Source organism: Sinocyclocheilus grahami, unplaced genomic scaffold (assembly GCF_001515645.1).
Source record: "Sinocyclocheilus grahami isolate Dianchi unplaced genomic scaffold, SAMN03320097.WGS_v1.1 scaffold438.1, whole genome shotgun sequence".
Classification (NCBI taxonomy): domain Eukaryota; kingdom Metazoa; phylum Chordata; class Actinopteri; order Cypriniformes; family Cyprinidae; genus Sinocyclocheilus; species Sinocyclocheilus grahami.
Window position 1 is genome coordinate 533,810 of NW_015505617.1, and position 11,801 is coordinate 545,610.

At 40.0% G+C, this 11,801-nt stretch overlaps 2 protein-coding genes across 5 annotated transcripts; one reads left to right on the plus strand and one right to left on the minus strand.

The window, feature by feature from the left end:
* Positions 1-1,652: 1,652 nt before the first annotated feature.
* Positions 1,653-7,237, plus strand: ccnyl1 (cyclin Y-like 1; the record flags this gene model as incomplete). Its single annotated transcript, XM_016233757.1, has 9 exons — positions 1,653-1,737; positions 1,917-1,951; positions 2,043-2,143; positions 2,363-2,398; positions 2,494-2,545; positions 3,057-3,176; positions 4,970-5,136; positions 6,589-6,751; positions 6,861-7,237. Coding segments are annotated over 9 exons (876 nt in total), but the record flags the coding sequence as incomplete, so codon positions are not given.
* A 363-nt stretch (positions 7,238-7,600) lies between these two features.
* LOC107551950 (frizzled-5-like) lies at positions 7,601-11,801 on the minus strand. 4 transcript variants are annotated; one of them, XM_016233753.1, is made up of 3 exons: positions 11,558-11,801; positions 11,248-11,380; positions 7,601-11,153 (listed from the first exon to the last, which is right to left on the minus strand). In XM_016233753.1, exon 3 carries the CDS (start codon positions 10,899-10,901, stop codon positions 9,123-9,125), a length of 1,779 nt encoding a protein of 592 aa, XP_016089239.1. In that variant the 5' UTR covers positions 10,902-11,153; positions 11,248-11,380; positions 11,558-11,801; the 3' UTR covers positions 7,601-9,122. The 4 variants fall into 4 exon arrangements, with proteins under 4 accessions (XP_016089239.1, XP_016089240.1, XP_016089242.1 ...); XM_016233754.1 differs by having other exon boundaries at positions 11,248-11,383; XM_016233756.1 differs by lacking the exon at positions 11,248-11,380.

The following is an 11,801-nucleotide window of genomic DNA, read 5'->3' on the forward strand; positions in this document are numbered from 1 at the left end:
GGGCCATAGACTGTAAAGTAAAATCATCCAAAGCTGGGTACTCTGAACTTCCTCCAGAATTCTTCTGTCCTGCACCTGCGCTACACCTCCTGTGCCATTAAACAGAATCAGTATGTTATTAATTTAACTAGCTATGAACTTTCTTTATAAATTATAAACTTGACTATTTAACTAACTTTAACTACTGTTGTTTCATAGCTGTTGACCAGCCAGAAAAAAAAGTTATGCCAATGCCTACTTGTGGGCTCTTTGGGAATGCTACATGCATTGTGATCTGCCTTGTGATCCATTTTACATTTAGGGCCATAGACTGTAAAGTAAAATCATCCAAAGCTGGGTACTCTGAACTTCCTCCAGAATTCTTCTGTCCTGCACCTGCGCTACACCTCCTGCCAGTTTTGTAGCTCCCATGGTTGCAGCTGTCCAAACATCTCCTTGGCGTGTGTTTACTGTACAACTTAGCAGCACTGGCACAAATCTTTTGACCCTGTCTCCATTTAATTCCAGAAGAATGTCTCTTCATTGGCTGATGTAGACATCTTTCAGTGAAGTGGCCTGGGCAATATCCTCAATACTAATGTTCTGAACAACACTTGGGGTAGAATATTTAACCATTTACAAACTCATCTCCCAGTGGATTCAGTAATGTGTAGTAAGGTCCGTTTTGATCCGTTGGCATGGCTCCTGTAGGACATGGCGGTGTGGGAGGAGCTCAGGGTGTGAGCTTGTGTTGTTCTATTGCAGTGCCCATACAATAGGCTTATTGTGCCCCCACTCCTCTCACTCCGGGTAGCAGCATGCCCCTGCCAATCAGTTTGAGCACTCAGAGCAGGACGACATACCACCTTATCTCCCTTGTAGGGGGTTGTTTCTGTATAAAGATGAATATTTATTCTGTTGGACAGTTGAAGGATTATGTATGTCACCATCGGTGCACTTCTAGCTCATTTTTTAAGATGTATTCTTGGCTTTGCCTTGTTATTGGGCAAAGATAATGAACAGGAAAAATTTAATATTATGCTATACTAAAAGTACACTACGGATGCATTAAAGTGACAGTAAACACATTTTAAAACGTTTCTACATCAAATGAGTGCTGTTTTTTTAAGATTGATAATAAGACATTTTTCTTGAGCACCAAATCAGTATATTCGATTTCTGAAGGATCATGTGACACTGAAGACTGTAGTAATGGCTGGCGAAAATTCAGCTTTTCCATCATAGGAATAAATTGCATTTAAAAATATATATAATATTTCATAATTATACTGTTTTTACTGTATTTTGATCAAAAAAATGCAATCTTGTTGAGCAAAAATTTTTTTAAACATTAGACTCAAAAACAGTAAAAATGTATTAACCCAAAACTTTTGAAAACTGCAAATGGTATTGTGTATGTAAAATGATATGTGAAATGTTAACACTTTGAAAGTTTTAGATTTCATTGATATTAAAGAACATACCACCCATTCTTTTTTTGATATTAAAGAACATACCATCCCATTCATGGGATTCGAACTCGGGACGCCCATAGCGCAATGGCACGCTATATGTCGACGTGTTGCCCACCGACCATACCACCCATTCTTGGATGTTTATTTGCTATTGTTTGTAATTATGCCCTTATGTTGCTGATTGATTGATTGATTATCTGTCTTCTAGATTTGGCTTTAGAGTCCAACCCATCAGATCATGCCCGTGCCAGCACGATCTTCCTTAACAAGTCACAGACAGATGGTGAGTGTTTCCAAAAATTGTCATCTAATCAGTTAATCATTTAATTTTACTTCCTTGTGTCCTGACCCATACTGTTAATAGCTGGAAAGACACTTTGGTAAATGACCACTGGTACAGCTTGTCAATATTTGATGAAGAAATGTTTAACAACGAAACCCCTGCCTTTCTTTTTTTTTTAGTACGGGACAAGAGGAAAAGCAATCACATAAACCACGTGAGTGAATGTGTTTTGGAGTTTTTGTAGTTGTGCTTGGTTATAAGTAACGTCTTTCTGCAAGCGTATTAAATGTTGATCCTTTCTGAAGGTCTCACCTGGTCTGCTTTCAAAGAAGTACAGCTCCTGCTCTACGATATTCATTGATGACAGCACCGTCAGTCAGCCCAACCTGAAAAGCACAATCAAATGGTCAGTGAAGTTCATTGTGTTATTTCATGCTTTTTTTAGAACTCTTTCTACAGTACTGTTTATAGTAAAATATTACACATTAATGAGCTACATAATGAGTACATACCATTGAATGTATGTAAAAAATAATTAGCAAATTGAAAAGGTTGGAGGGCTGTTTGTTGTGTTTTATTTTGCTTTGGTTTGTGTGTTGACCACCTTTCTGTTCTCTGTTTCCAGTGTCACATTAGCAATATATTATCACATTAAAAACAGGTACGTTTTAGTAGGTTCTTTTCCACAAGCATCATTTGACCTAAATTTTGAAAAGGTTTTGCATATAAAAAGTTTTTTTTTTATTATTATTTCAGGGACTCCGATAGGTCATTGGACATCTTTGATGAAAAAATGCACCCCTTATCTGTAAGTTTACCCCTTCTTTTTCTTTTTTCAGTAACATCTGCAGCTGTTGGACAACTGCACATTTGATGGTCACTATTTGGTTTTGTTCAGACAGGCTGCAATTACTATTATTTTCTGTGCATCCAATCCGTTTAGCTGTTTAGTCTGAGCAGCAAAATTTGTACATTTGATCTGATTCATATGTAGTTTAGAATCCATTTGAAATTGATTTTTTGGAAAAGCATTTGTGAACAGTCCGTTATTTTTGTTATTTGGGACTTGACATATAACATACATAACATGTGAGAAGTCAGTTCTTTTTCCTCACTCCTAGCCCATATAGTTAGCTTATGTTCTCCCACTTGCCGCAATGACAGGGACTCTTTGTTATAGTAGGTCTCTTGGTATCATACTGACATTTTAGTCATCAGAAGTAACTAATGAACATAACACTTATATTAAATGAAACACATTTGAGCTAGAAATGTTGAACATATTAGCATATAATGTGTATGAATGCTACCTTTGGCAGAGGGAGCAGGTTCCTGATGATTACTCCCGCACAGACCCCGAACACAAACTCATCTATCGATTCGTCCGGACACTGTTCAGCGCTGCACAGCTCACAGCCGAGTGTGCGATCGTCACTCTGGTAAGAGAATAGCAGCCTTTCTTACTGGTCTGGTCCACTTTCAGTTTATTCTGTTCAATGAGAAATAGCAGGGACTTTGGTTTTTGATGGAGGTGCAGAGGTACAGTTTCCTGACGTCCACTAGAGGACAGTAGAGCACCAGAGAATGGATCATCATGTGTTTGTCCACAACCACAAAACTTCTGATTATTTACAATCAAATATTTTGATAAAACTTTGTACAATAAGGTTCAGTTGTTATAATTACTTATTAGGTATCATGAACAAACAACAAAACGGTTTTTACAGCATTTATTAATAACGGTTAATGCTAATTTAGAAATATTATTTTGTTCATTGCTAATTCAGATTCATTTATAATACGTGAACTAATGTTCATTATACAACATAATATAATGAATGAATACACGCTACCGTTCAAGAGTTTGGGCTCAGTAGGTTTACTGAGGGTTATTTATTTATTTTGGTTTATTTATTTATTTCATGGTTTTTAATGAATACTTCTTTACGGTAAGGATGCATCAAGTTGATCAAAAAGTCACAGTAAAGATAATGATACTAAAGACTACTATTTTAAATAAATGCTGTTCTTTAGAACTTTCTATTCCCAAAAAGTAGAATTACAAAAAATGTTGCAATAAATTTGACTTTCGCTCCAAACCAGCATATTAGAATGATTTCTGAAAGATCATGTGATGCTGAAAAAAATGTAGAGATATATATATTTTTAAATTATTATTCTAAATGTAGCCTTGGTGACCATAGGAGACTTTCAAAAACAACAACAACTTACCAGACCTAAATATTTGAACTGTTATGTAGATTTACCTAGAATAACATCACCAAGACAAACTCATTCTTTTTTTCATCTTGAAATTAATAGACGCTGTAAAAGTATTATTAATTGTTATTTCATAAGTATTGCATCAGCTAATATTATTGAACTAAATGTAATTAAAAATATTTTCCAGTGTTTTAAAGGTGCAATAGGTGATTGTCTTCAGAAACATTTTTTGTTATGCTGGTTGAAAGTCACTTCACATCACGATAGCAATCATTAAGTTATGTGGTATAAATGTATTTATCTGTATTTATATATTCTGTGGAAGGCGTAGGACCAAGAAATGTTCGTCCAATCAAAACGCTCGGTACGAGCGTTTTAATTGGCTTTCCTACCTACCTGTCAATGTATGTATCAGCATACCTCTGCGCACCCACTTCGCGCAGACAGGATACGTCATCAGCGCGCTCACGCACGCTGTGCAGACAGAGCGAGCATGTCTCACTTAGTTAACACACCCGATTCAGATAACCAGCTCGTTAGAAGTGAGCTACATGCATGAACTGTTCCGATCGATATGATCCCTACACAGTGTTCATTGCTCCCTACTCTGAGCAGGGGAAATCCGTTGAAATTTACTTCACTTCAGAACATTCATTCACGGATTTGCGCTGCGCAGCGTCCTCACACACATCACACTCTCACACACACACGTCTTCACATCCAGTGCGAGGACTGGAATTGGGAACCGCTGATGTAGCCTATTGTAGTAATGTTGTCTCTGGTATTCTGGTCTGTGAGCATATATGCGTTCAGGGGGCGTGGCTTTGGACGGCAATTGAGAGGGTGGGACGTTCGCTTTCAGTGCTCTCAGGCTAAAGTTAGCATTTTCCAAGATCTCCTACTGCACCTATAATTCTAATTTGCACACAATAATACACATGCTTTATCACAATTTGCCTTTGTAAGAAGCATCTTTTGAAAACATAGGTGTCCACTGTCTTTGCTGCAGGTATATTTGGAGAGGCTGTTGACGTATGCTGAGCTGGACATTTGCCCATCTAACTGGAAGAGGATTGTTCTGGGAGCCATCCTACTGGCCTCGAAAGTCTGGGACGATCAGGCCGTGTGGAACGTCGACTACTGTCAGATCCTCAAAGACATCACTGTTGAGGACATGTGAGTGAGATTATCTAGTCACTGTCCGTTCTGCTGAAAAGTTACAGCTCATTTGTACAGTCGAAATAATCTAGAACAAAACGTCTCGATGTGATACATCAACACACCATCCAAAATTCAACATGTGCTGCAGTCAGGAGACAGTACTGTGTGTCACTTCACTCCTCTGCCAACTCATTCCAGTCTACAACTCCTACATACCTCACAACTTCCCATGTCCCTTGGAACAAGCGTGCACGACTTTCAAAAAAATGAAGCGACACACTTCAAAACCTTGTTTTTTTTGTTTGTTCTCATGTCTCAATATCCATATAAATGACACAGACAGGGTTTGTGTGTGTACGTGTCTGTTCTACCTGATTGTGTATGTTAAAGGCCATGTCCCTCTTCTCTCCTCTCTGCCCCTTCGCTCTATTTTCATCCCTTTCATTGAAGCAGTCTTTGTGAGCCTCTGGGCTGGCGGGCTTCAAGTGCTCTCAGACTCCTCTACAATGGTCCAGGCTCTCGCCCACTCCATTTGTTGCCACTAGCGACTGAACCGTCTCCCTCCCCCCCTCTCACAACACCACCCATACCAACCTCAACCTAATGTCTGCTTTTCCCAAAACAGTCAGGTGACACGGTGACAGTCTCCATGCCTGCTCTCAGACGCAGCAGAGAATCTCTAGGATTTTAAATATTACTATTATAATAAAGTAGTAGAAAACAGCATGAATATATGTGTGTACGTATATGTATACACGCACGCACGCACGCGCGCGCGCACACACACAATTATTATTATAAGGGTGTATTGAGTTTGTGACAGTAAAGATATTTTACAAAATTATCAGTAAAAACATTACAAAAAAATGCTCTTTTTAACTTTATATTCAAATAATCTTGAAAAAAAATCACTGTTTCCACAAAAATATAAACAGCACAAATGTTTTCATCTCTGATAAGAAATATTTCTTGAGCACCAAATCCGTGTATTAGAATGATTATTGAAGGATCATGTGACATTGAAGACTGGAGTAATGGCTGGTAAAAATTCATTTTTGCCAGCCATTACAGAAATAAATGACATTAACAAAAATATTAAAATAAAAAACACTTACCTTAAAATGGAATATTTCACAATATTACTGTTATACTGTATTTTTAATTGGCATAAGAAAGTTATATCATAAAAGTTAAAGTCTTAACAACCACAAACTTTAGAACGGTAGTGTGAAAAAAATTGGAAATGTTGTTTAAAGTAGTTTTGAATGTGGCAAGAAAAATCTCATAATGTCAATGCTTGACATGCCAGTAATGGATTTTATAGTTTTCGTGTTACTACTTTTTTTTTTTTTTTTAATCTGGTTATCTTTTTTAATATCTGTCTTTATTTACATTGGTACTATTGTCTGTGAGTTCAACTCCGAAAAGACAATCCTGACTCTTTGAATCTCACAATCCATTTTTCAGGAATGAGATGGAAAGACATTTTCTGGAGCTGCTACAGTTTAACATTAATGTGCCGGCCAGCGTCTACGCCAAGTATTACTTTGACCTGCGCTCTCTAGCAGACGACAACAACCTGAGCTTTCCTTTGGAGCCATTGAGCAACGAACGAGCACAGAAATTAGAGGTGGGCAGCAGACCTAAAAAAATTTACTCATTTTTGAATGTAAAGCCATGCCTCTTTTTGTAATGGGTCCATTTATTTGCAAAAATTCTCATATTTCTTTCTTTTAAAGGCTATCTCAAGACTATGTGAGGATAAGTACAAGGATCTGAGCAGAGTGGCGATGAGGAGATCATTCAGCGCAGACAACCTAGTGGGCATCCGCAGATCCAATGCCGTTCTTTCTTAAGAGATTTTTCTCGGAACAGTGGCCACTCCAAGATGAAGCTCAATGGACAAAACTCGCTCTTTTCCCCCGCCTTTGGCGATGTTACGCCGGTTGAAAGATCCTACACCTTACCCAACCGATGCAGAACAACATAGAGACAAAAACAGACTGAATGGTTTCTTTTGTTTTTTGCTTACTATGTAGGCTACTAGCTGTGAAATGTCAGTTTTTAATTGAAATCATTTGCAGATGGAGTATTTTAAATAAACACTAATCATGTATCACGTCTGAATTTATGTTTGAAGAATGATTTACAAGGTCAACTGTCAAAATGGTGGTTTGTGTTTTTGTTGCATTACACTGAAAAATGAATCCAGGGATTTTAACACTTACAGCTCTTTCTTTCACAATAAGGGCTAATTAACTTTGTTAGAACCATATTTGTTTTAAACAATGTAAAAGAAAATATGAATAAAGTGCAGGGTTTTAGTGCCTGTTAAAAAATCTGAAACTGATAGCATTCTACTAACAAAGAAAAAACATTTGAAAGATAAAAAATATTAAACATTATTTTTGGATTTGTTTTTTGGATCAATGGGGTGAACTTTTTTTTTTTTCCCTCTCCAAAACAGCAGTAAAAATAAAAGCACAATAAATGGACCAAACGTTTGACTTGCCAGTTCACAAATTGCTCCTCACTTTTATTCTCTACCAGTAAGAGAAACAAAAGAAACATGTAAAAGACACTTTTCATAAATATCTAAGAATCTCTTTAAAATTGTAGCACTGTATTTCATATCTTTTACAAAACATATGTACAGAGTTGCAACCTGGACTCTTAAAAGGACATGTCTTCTACAAGATTTACATATTAATAGAGCCAAACAAGTATGTACACACAACCAGACATGCAGCAAAATCGTGAAGCATTTTAAAGACTACACAGAAATTTTTTTATTTCTACAACATCTTGGACAGTAAAAAGTAGCCAAACAATGCTTACACTTGTACCTTAATGCTGCACTGAAAGATTTCACACAGATCTACAAAAACAATGTTTACAGATTCTGTCTGCTAAAAGTGCATACCCAACACTGGTTTTTTGATTCAAAACACAAATAAGGTGAAATGACAAAACAACCAAAGACTGGATCATGAGGCTTTACAAGGAAATGAACAGACCAAAAGAAACGATGTTGTTCCACTTTGTTTTGAAACCAGTTAATATTTGGCCTTCTACTGGACAAACCTAGGCTGCTGGTTAACACCTGAACCTCATGAAAGTTGAACTACTGACCACAAGAGGGGAGTCCAGCTCACACTATAGACCTACAGATTCTTCAGACAACTCTATAGATGGTACATTCACATCCCTAACACTGCCCAATAGATGCTAGCCAACAATCTATTATCAGTGGAGGGATAGCTTTGAAACACACAACCCGTTAAGCGGTTGTTGAGGGACACTGAAGAACATTCGGTCAGCATTAACCTGTGCAGAAATGCCTGCAACAACTTTAAGTGAATGTGAATGGCTTCTTTACTAGACCTCCACTTGCACAATATAAGATGAAAAAGTGTTGTTCTTGGTTACAGAGAATGCATGAAAGCACCTATTTACATCCTGTGTCCAAATTTGTAAATTAGAAACATGGAGAGGGTATTTAAAATGATCCTACTGACATCCTGTAAAATGCTGATAGTCACAAACACAGCAGAGCGAATGTAATCTGAGATATCACAAAGTTCTTCAATAGCATATATACAAGAATACACAAATAAATAAAATATCTCCACAACCCCCTCAATTTGTCTTGACTCATATCAAGTATAAAACTTCTGAGATCTCTTTTCCATCATTCACGATCTAAAAAAACAGAAGATGGCTACCATGCTTGCTACGATTGTAGAGATCATCTTTTCCTCACAAAGTATTAACATGTTCATTGCTTTGCAAATTAGACCAGTGAATGAGAAAAGCTCGACTACAATGAAACAACCAATAGTCTGTAAAAATCCTTCATAATATATTTGTTCCGTCCATCATATCCGGTGATGTTGGTCGAATAGACACCTGCTCATTCAGAGTCATGACCTGCACACTTCATGTGTCACTCATTTGACAGTTGTAGGGTTTATAAAGGACAAGGGCTTTCTGGCCAATGCTCAGACATGTGATGAAGGTGCTGATTTGTGATAGGTCCCAGTGGGTGCTGTTCCGGCTCGGGCTGTGAGAGCGGTACTGGCCTCGCTGTACATGGACGAGCCTGATACAGGTGGCTTCCGGGTCCTACAGGGGAGGTACCGCGCCACAAAGCGTTTCCAGGACTCCAGAGTCTTCCCGGACCAGATCCAAACACCTGAGGTAATGCCTACTACAAGGCACATGAAGTATTTCAGCATGAAGACAGCATAGTCCGGCCCTATGCCGAGCCGCTGACGCTCGGATGGGCAAGAACAGGCCAGTGCCCGCTCCCAACCTGGCCTGTAATGTTGCTCATACACCAGGCAAGCCACCACAATAGTTGCGGGCACGGTGTACAGGACGGTGAAGAGCCCAATCCGGATCATGAACTTCTCCAGCTTGTCTGTCTTGGTGCCGCCTTGTTTAATAACGCTACGGATCCGGAAGAGTGAAACGAATCCGGCCAGAAGGAAGAGGGAGCCAGTGAAGAGGTAGACGACCAGCGGTGCCAATACGAAGCCACGTAGGCTCTCCAAACTCTGGTTGCCGACGTAACAGATCCCAGCCACGGGGTCACCATCCACCGAACTCAAAGCCAGGACAGCGATGGACTTGACACTAGGGACGAGCCAAGCAGCAAGGTGGAAGTACTGTGAGTAACCCGCAATGGCCTCGTTCCCCCATTTCATTCCTGCCGCCAGGAACCAGGTGAAGGAAAGCACCACCCACCAGATGGAGCTGGCCATTCCAAAAAAATATATGAGCAGGAAAACTAGCGTGCAAAGGGCTGGACCCGTGGTGTCATAGAGGATGTGCTGTTGGTTGCCGGAGCCCTCGCAAGCTACCCGCTCATGGCCCGCAAGCAGTCGCACAATGTACCCCAGCGACACAAACAGATAACAAGCAGCCAGGAAGATAATCGGCCGCTCTGGATATTTGAAACGCTCCATGTCGATGAGGAAAGTGGCCACAGTGGTGAGCGTCGAGACAAAGCACAGTATCGACCAAAGTCCGATCCAGAAGGTTGTGAAGGCACGCTCATCCAGTGAAAAGTATGGTTGGTGGCAAGGCAAAGCGCAATTGGGTAGAGAGCTGGTATGTACCCGGTTATGAAGAGGATGTGCGTCCTGCTTAATTGTCACTAGGGGGTTTCGACAATGGCACTCACGGTCACACTTCTGCGGCGGAGCAGATTTTGCAGTGGCTCTATGTCTTGGTGTTCCTTTGGGAGTGGGTTTGGGGAAAGGAGGTGATAGAGTTGTGGTCTCACTGCTGTTCCTGTCCATACAAAGCCGATCGGTGTCCCCCAGCATAGGCAGCTGCTCGCAACTCATCCGCTCTGGCCACTCAAACCCATACTGGATCATGAGGGGGGAGCAACCCCTCTTAGCCCTCTCGCACACAGACCTGCACGGTGGCAGGGGCTTTTTGTAGTCCTGAAGACATATTGGGGTGTACATACTGCACAGGAAGAAAAGCAAGTCTGGGGAGCAACGGATACGGACAAGTGGCCAAAACTGGTGCACTTCCAAGCCGACTTCATCCTGGGTGTCATGATTGAACTGGTTGGGCATGTAGGTGTGATTGTATCCAATCCCTTTGCACATTGGTACAGTGATGGGCTCGCACACTATATCCTTAGAAGCGGCATCGCCAAGCCTAGACAGTTGCAACAGCAGCAGAACATGAAGCCAAAATCCGACCAGGTGCATCCCTGAGGTCTCCATGGTGAAATGATGCTTATCTGCAGGTTTCCTCATACTGGAAAACGATGAATTTCAATACTTGAGTATTTTCTCAGCTCAGGTTTTTTCCCCTTCCGTCCTTTCTTTTTTTAATTTATTGCTGCGTTTCGGAAAGAAGAAATCCCAAAAGGAAACCTTAATTGCTCCAGCAGCATGTCCACAGTCCACAAGGTTGTAAATCACAGTGAAGTTTCATTCCAGATCAGGAGCACACTTTCTTCCAACTGTGTGAGTGCATTTCATACAGACCATGATCCTAAACACGGGCTGAAAGAGTAAGAGAACAACTACAGTTAAATCAAACAATAGTTTAATAATTCTACAGAAAATCATAAACATAGAATTGAGCGTCAGAACGTACCATGGAAAAGCACGCGCATCAGTGGACGAAATGGTCAATCATTCACCGAGTAAACCGTGTTAAGGTCGAAAGTTCATTTCCCGCAGATACAATGTAGCAAAGTAACATTTTAAGCGTAGGTTTCCTTTCTGATCTGCTCTAAATTCCACATGGCAGGTGAATGTATCCGATGAATGCAATCCGGCGGATTCACAACAAAAAAGACGCCGAAAAATCGAGAAGAAAATAAGAGAAAGATACCTGACGTCCAAAAATAAATTCGTTTTTTTTTTAAGTATAAGTAAGGTTGAATAATAAAAAATAAAATCACCTTTCGCGATAGTGCTCAGAGCAACAGGTTTCAGGTGCTTCCTGCCATTTCCTCCAGTGTGTTTCCTAGCAGTCCATTGGAGTCCTTTCACGCACTTTTACAGGTATAAATTCCACGCCAAACTCTTCTACTAATTTGTTGAGACCGTATTTTTCTGTGTAGCAGAGCGTGTGTCCCCTCTGTTGGCTGCGGAGCCAGTAATTACTCACTCCGTAGAGGTTCAGTGGAGTGAAAATACTCCACC

Excerpts from the sequence above, each read along its gene's own strand:
- LOC107551950 (XM_016233756.1), bottom strand. The coding sequence starts at position 10,901 with ATGAGGAAACCTGCAGATAAGCATCATTTCACCATGGAGACCTCAGGG.